The sequence below is a fragment of the Vanellus vanellus genome (assembly GCF_965231255.1).
Source record: "Vanellus vanellus genome assembly, chromosome: 11".
NCBI classification, from domain to species: domain Eukaryota; kingdom Metazoa; phylum Chordata; class Aves; order Charadriiformes; family Charadriidae; genus Vanellus; species Vanellus vanellus.
In genome coordinates, this window is record NC_138916.1 from 16,378,496 (window position 1) to 16,384,926 (window position 6,431).

General features: G+C 63.9%; 1 protein-coding gene across 1 annotated transcript; it reads left to right on the forward strand.

Annotated features, from left to right (window-relative positions):
- Positions 1 to 522: 522 nt before the first annotated feature.
- Positions 523 to 4,953, forward strand: HAPLN3 (hyaluronan and proteoglycan link protein 3). The gene is made up of 5 exons (XM_082489008.1): positions 523 to 587; positions 2,167 to 2,326; positions 2,627 to 2,995; positions 4,142 to 4,444; positions 4,651 to 4,953. The coding sequence occupies exons 2-5, from the start codon at positions 2,200 to 2,202 to the stop codon at positions 4,929 to 4,931; spliced, it is 1,080 nt and encodes a 359-aa protein (XP_082345134.1). The 5' UTR covers positions 523 to 587; positions 2,167 to 2,199; the 3' UTR covers positions 4,932 to 4,953.
- Positions 4,954 to 6,431: the final 1,478 nt, after the last annotated feature.

The following is a 6,431-nucleotide window of genomic DNA, read 5'->3' on the forward strand; positions in this document are numbered from 1 at the left end:
TGCAGCTCAGCTGCCTTCCCTGGACCCCAGAGCAGGCAGGTGCTGCCTGCACATCCCAAGCATGGACCACCCCCTGCTACAGCCCACCCGTCCCGAGCTGCTCATGCCACGTGCGTGCTCAACACCACCATCACCTGGGCACTACAGCCAGTCCACCCGGTGGGACATGGGACAAGGGATGGCTCTTCTCCCCCGGACTTCTGGCATCACCGGGGCTTTGAATGGAGCATCACGGGGGTCCCAGCAGCCCCGACTGGGCACCCTGTTGCCCGCTGCTCTGCCTCCCGAGCCGGGGGCAATGCTGGCAGCTAGCACATCCCAGCTGAGGTGTGTGGGCAGCGGGCAGGCAGCGTGCGGGCACACGGCGAGGCCATTGCCCGGGCATGGCCAGCAGGCGGGGGGGAAGGGGGGGCCGGGGACACCCACCCCAGCTCTGGGCTGCGATCAGGGGGTTGGGAAAGGCGTGTGTTTCCCTTTAAGAGGCAGGCCCTGGAGCTGCTTCCTCTCAGCCTTGCAAGAGCCCTAAACACAGTGCATCTGCCTGCAGCCTGCCTGCACGCCTGCCTGCAAGCCTGCCTGCACCCAGCGTGAGTAGGGCTTAGCCCCGGAGCCGGGGCTGGGGAGGGCTGGCACCCCGGGGTGGTGGGCACCCCGCTTGCGGTGGAGGGCAGGGAGGGATGGCATGGCCGTGGAGGATGCCGGGCATCCCTGCGGAACGTGCCAGGCATCGCTACGGTGGGTGCTGCAGCACGATGCTCACCGGCATGGCGGTTGAGGATGCCCAGTCCCCCCAGTATGTCACCACAGTGCTGGGCTCTGGGGGGGGGTGGGGTGTGCTAGGGACTGGGGGCACAGGGGGGAGGCAGGGCTGGTGTCTCCCAAACCAAGGTGCGAGGGTGCCGGTGCCTCGAGCCCGCCCTGCCACGCGTGGGCAGCACGTGGCGGCATGCCTGCCGGGTGCCGGTGCCTGCAGCGCCGCGCACCGCTGCTGCCGGGCTGCCGGGGTGGCACTGGCCGTTGAGTGGGTGCACCTCGCGCCCTCCATGCCGGAGACCTTGGCGGTGGCAAGAGTGGGCTACACCCCATGGGAAGCTGAGCAGTGGCACCGACCACAGCAGACAGCCCGGGAGCGGCAACCCATGGTGAGAGCAGCCCGTTCTATGCCCCGGTCTTCAGAGACCACCGCCGTATGCGGTATCGGACCCTGCTGGGGGTGAGCACCCGCTCTCCCACAGGACCTTGTCCTGGGGCATCTTCGCAGGCACTCGTAAACCTCATCTAAGCAGCGGGCATGGATGTCAGATCCCTCCCAGGCTTGGAGAGGGGCTGCCGGAGGCTTGCCGGGTTCTGGGCCCCCTCTGCCGGCTCCGGGAAAGTTCGCAAGCTGGCAAATCCGGCTGCGAACCACCTTGGGTGAGCCCTATGCAGGGCACCCTTGGGTGCTGGGGGCACCCAGAGCTCAGGGCAGTGTGGTGCCGTGGGTCAGCCGGGCTTCTCCCCCCCCCCCCCCCCCCCGGGGAGTGAAACGTGTTGCATGGGGTCAGCGCCAGCAGCATCTGCGGTGCAAAGCGGCAGCCCCGGATCCGAGCCGGGGGTCCTCAGGCAGACCAGATGGGTGCCGCCGGGCTTTGTCCAGTGCCGGGGCAGCGGAGGCAACCCCAAGCTCTCTCCTCCCCTCCCCGGCTGGGTTGCACGCTCGGCTGCCTCTGTAAACCGAGCTTGAGGCTTACAGCGAGGCTCGGCCTCTTCTCTCCCTCTGCACCCCCTACGTGATGTTTTCCCAGTGCTCCCTGTTCAAAGGACGCCCCGGCATCCCGTTTCCCCCGGCTGCTCTGTCCCCAGCTTGGTCTCGGTTGTCCCCCTCTGGTCCGGCTGCTCCACGAGCCCCAGTGGGCAGCAGCAGCAGCGAACGCGGTTGTGCGTGGTGTGACCCGGGCAGGAGGATGAGGATGGAGGGGACTGGGAGCCCCGGTTGTGGGGCAGGTCGGGGGGCACGGCTCAAGTTGCCTGCGCCCTCCCCTGAGGGCAGGCGAGCGGCTCTGCCGGCTGTTCCCACCCCTCTCCTTGCATGCCTGCCATGGGGTTTGCCTGCCGCCGTGTGCCGGGCAGCGCTGGGGCTCTCCTGGTTATTTTGGGGTGTTACCACAGCCCTTTCCCTCTCGGCAGCCCAGGCTCAGGGTTCGGCCTCGCTCCCCAGCCATGCTGCTGCTCCCACTGCTCCTGGAGGCCACCCTGCTGCAGCTGGCCAGTGGCTTCCACCATCCCTTCTACAACGGCTTCTACTACAACCACCTCATGAACGACAATGGCAATGGGCAGGAGAAAGGTATATTGGGGATTGGTAGGGCTGGAGGAAAGAGGGGCTGGCAGGTTGGTGCAAGGGGATGGAGTGTCCCCCCTGCCCGCCTCGGGGATGGGGCTGGAACCCGTCTCTTGGGGGGGATGTTGGACCCAGAGAAACAGCCGGGAGTGCTCCAGGGATGGTTGGTGGGTGCTCATGGGATGCTCATGCAGAAGAGGAGGTGGCTGGAGGGAGGGAGCAGAGCGGCTGCGGGGAGATTTGGGGGCACTGTCCAGCCCTGGACCCTGACCCACACTTCGCACCTTACCTCCCTGTCCCCAGTAGATTACTTCAGTGGGGCCAAGCTGGTGGTAGAGACCCCCAAAGACCCCATCTACAGCTCCAACGGTGCCAATGTCACCCTGCCCTGCCACTACTATTATGAGCCCGACCTGGAGGCCAAACGCAAGATCCGCATCAAGTGGTCCAAACTGCGGGATGACTACACCAAGGAGCAGGACGTGCTGGTGGCCATCGGCAAGACCTACATGGCCTTCGGGGACTTCCGGGGCCGCGCTCACCTCCACCAGACTGGCCGGCGTGAGGCCTCACTGGTCGTCAGTGATGTGCGCTTGCAGGATGATGGCAAATACCGCTGCGAGGTCATCGATGGACTAGAAGACGAGAGTGACGTGGTGGACCTTCGGCTGCAAGGTGGGGGCACGGTGGGGACTGCGTGACCCCCTGCGCCAAGCCAGTGAGCCGAGCCTTCCTGTGGCACCCCCTCCTTGGGGGTGTTGGGGACCCCAGTCATGGGCAGAAGTGGGCTGGGATGCTCGGTGTGATGGGGTGGTGGCTTGGGGCTGTCTGACTGTGGGGTCTCAGCACTGAGGGAGCCCAAAGCAGTCTGCCCAGCTGGGATGCTGGGAATGCTACTGTGGAGTCCGAGTTGGAGGTGACCCAGTGGCCACGGTGTTTCCTGCCTCTTCCCGCTCTTCCTCCTCCCATCTTCCTCCTCTCATCTTCCCGTGGTGCTGCACCATGTGCAGCCGCCCCCTCGCCTCCCAGCTCTGGGTGTCCCCATGCATCTTGTGATGAACCTTGGTGACTGGTCCAACCCCTCTTGTTCACTTGCCACGAGGAACCTGACTCAGCCCTGGCTCCACTGCCAAGCTCAGAGCAGGTGAAACGTCCCCGTTGCCGTGCCCCTGCCCACCCCCTCGGCCCCTGGGCCCTCCCTCCCATGGTGGCTTGTCCCCACTGGTCCCTGTGACTGCGGTCCATGGTGGTGGTGCACATGTTCCTGTGGTCCATCCATCCCTGTGTCAGTGTTCCATCCATCCCCACGTTGGTGGCCCATGTGTCCTGGGGTCGTGGCCCATACATCCCTGTGATGCTGATCCTTGTGCCCCTGTTCCTGTAGCCTGTGCATCCCCATGACGATGGTCTGTCCATCCCCACAGGTGTGGTCCATGTCTTCCTGGGACCACAGTCTCTGTGTCCCCAGGACCGTGGTCCATACGTCCGTGTGGTGGCGGTCCCTGCATCCCTGTTGTCACAGTCTGTGCATCTCTGTGTGTGCCAGTGCTGTCTCCACGAGGGTGGTCTGTGTGTCCTCAGGACCGAGCCCCTGTGTCCCTGTGCCACCAGATGTCGCTGGCAACTTGCCGCTGGTGGCTGCATGCCCGGAGCAGCCCTGTCCCTGCTTGCCTGAGCCTCGGGCTGTGCCACCCTGGGGTGGTCCCTATCCCAGAGCCTGAATTTGGGATGGGTTGGGGACCCCTGTAAGCTCCTGCTGGAGCCCGACTCGGGGCGGGTGGGCTGCCTGCAGAGCCGGCTGAGTGCCCCGTCTGCCCCCAGGCATCGTGTTCCCCTACCAGCCTCCCCGTGGGCAGTACCGGCTCAACTTCCACGAAGCCGAACAAGCGTGCCAGGAGCAGGGCGCCATCCTTGCCACCTTCCACCAGCTCTTCCAGGCCTGGAGTGAGGGGCTGGACTGGTGCAACGCGGGCTGGCTGGCTGACGGCACTGTGCAGTACCCCATCCGCCTGCCCCGCAAGCCTTGCGGTGGGCTGCACCTCGCCCCGGGCATCCGCAGCTACGGCCCGCGCCACCGGCACCTGCACCGCTTTGATGCCTTCTGCTTCTCCTCTGCGCTCAAAGGTTGGTGCTGGGCCAGGGGCTGGGGAGCGGGATCCTGGGGAAGATGCTGTGCCCCATCAGTGGCGTCCTATGTCCTCCCTCCCCCTTAGGGCACAGGGCTCAGCCCCGGGTGGGGATGCTCCATGCGGGGATGCTCCCTGCAGGGATGCTCTGGATGGGGGTGCTCCGAATGATGCTCAGCACTGATGCTCTCCTCTCTGTCTTAGGAGAGGTTTTCTACCTGGACCACCCGGCCGGGATGACGCTGGAGGAGGCCAAGCAGAGCTGCCAGGATGCGGGGGCTGAGATCGCCCGGGTCGGGCAGCTCTACTCTGCCTGGAAATTCCAGGGGCTGGACCGCTGCGATGCTGGCTGGCTGGCAGATGGCAGTGTCCGCTACCCCATCACCAAGCCTCGGGCCAACTGTGGCCCCGCAGAGCCCGGTGTCCGCAGTTTCGGCTTCCCCAGCAAGGGCAGGTTTGGGGTCTTCTGCTACAAGGAGAGATAAGGAGCTGGGAAGGCTCCTTGGCCGGAGGATGTTTCTAGCCTGACGGTGCCTGGTGTCAGGTGTTTCCCAGGGCTGTTTTGAGGGTGACTGGGGGGAGGTGGGGTGGGGGGCTTCTTTTTATTTTATTTTGTTTCCTTCCTTTGTATTTTCCACATCTTGCTCAGCAGCTGGCACATGCAGCTGCTCGGGGCTGCTGCCGGCTGGGGCAGCACAGGACTGTCCCTGGCATGGGGTGTGCATGAGGATGATCCCCATGGGCTGCTGCCACCCTACTTTGTCCCTGCCACCCCGTGCATGGTGGCCCCTTCCTACGGTGGCAGCATGTCACCGACACCCACCTGACCTCCCAGGCTGGTCCTGCTGCTGAGTTCACAGGGTGGGAGCGAGGGGAGCCTGGATTTGGCCAGAGGCAGAGAGTGGGTGTCTCCATTGCATCCCAGCCCCTCTTCTAGCCCCATCCCTGTCCTGCTGAAGGATACCATTGTGCCTGTCCCTGTGGGAGTGCCAGTGCCTTATCTCCATGTGCCCCTCACCTGGACTCCACTTGAACTCTGGTGCCTTCTTCTTCAAGCATTTGGTTATGAAAAGATGTATTTTCCTGGACCTCTTCTAATAAATTGTTGGAGAAAGCCCTGGAGCGATGTGGCTGTGTCCCCATCTCTGTCCCAGCACGAGAGGAGTCTGCCATGGAGAGAGGATTTGGGGAACCCTGGCTGGACGGCCGGGACTGTCTCATCCTCTGCTGAGCATCATCTCATCACCGCTGGTTCAGCCCTGTGCCTGTCTGAGCTCCTGCAAGGGTCCCTGTGCTCCCTCATTAATGAATATTAATTAACTCCCTGGGTCTCCAGACTGAAAGCTGGAGGGTGAAGCAGTTCCTGCTGGCGATGGGTTTTAGATGGGTTTTGGGCATGTGGGTTAACCCCCTCCTGGTGTGAGAGCTGAACAGGGTAGTGATGTCCTACCACAGGGTCCTTCTTCGGTTGGGGCTTGGGACACCCCTCTCCCCTCAACACCTCCGTTGTCCCCAGGGCTGCACCTTTGGGTGCTGGCTGGGGCTGAGCACCCTGTTGGGGCTCCCCTTCCTTCCCTGCTGCCTTGCCATGGGAGACCACCCCCACCCCCACCTACACAGACACCCCCCTTCCCCACAAAAACAACACCGACAAAGCGCCCATTCCAATTTCACTCTCTTTATTGTTTATCAGTCTTTCAAAATAGGATATGTTCAAAAATATAAATAGGTGCAGGGAACGCTGGTGCCCCGCACGGTCCCCTGGAAAAAGCACGTTGTCCTGGGACGGGTGCTGCGCCGCAGGGGGGGCAGCGGGGAAGCAGAGAGGGGCCGCAGCCCCCAGCGCCCGGGTCTCAGCATCCCCTTGCCTCCCTCCTCCCGCAGCTCCTTCCACCGCAGCCCCCCGGCCCTCCCCACCCGCCCCGACGCGCTGCAGTAGTAGGAGGATTCTGGAAAAAAAAATAAAATAAAACCCCAAAAGGTGC

Excerpts from the sequence above, each read along its gene's own strand:
- HAPLN3 (XM_082489008.1), top strand. The coding sequence starts at position 2,200 with ATGCTGCTGCTCCCACTGCTCCTGGAGGCCACCCTGCTGCAGCTGGCC. Across the intron at positions 2,996-4,141 it reads GGTGGACCTTCGGCTGCAAG|GCATCGTGTTCCCCTACCAG; the intron begins GTGGGGGCACGG and ends GTCTGCCCCCAG. Across the intron at positions 4,445-4,650 it reads CTTCTCCTCTGCGCTCAAAG|GAGAGGTTTTCTACCTGGAC; the intron begins GTTGGTGCTGGG and ends TCTCTGTCTTAG.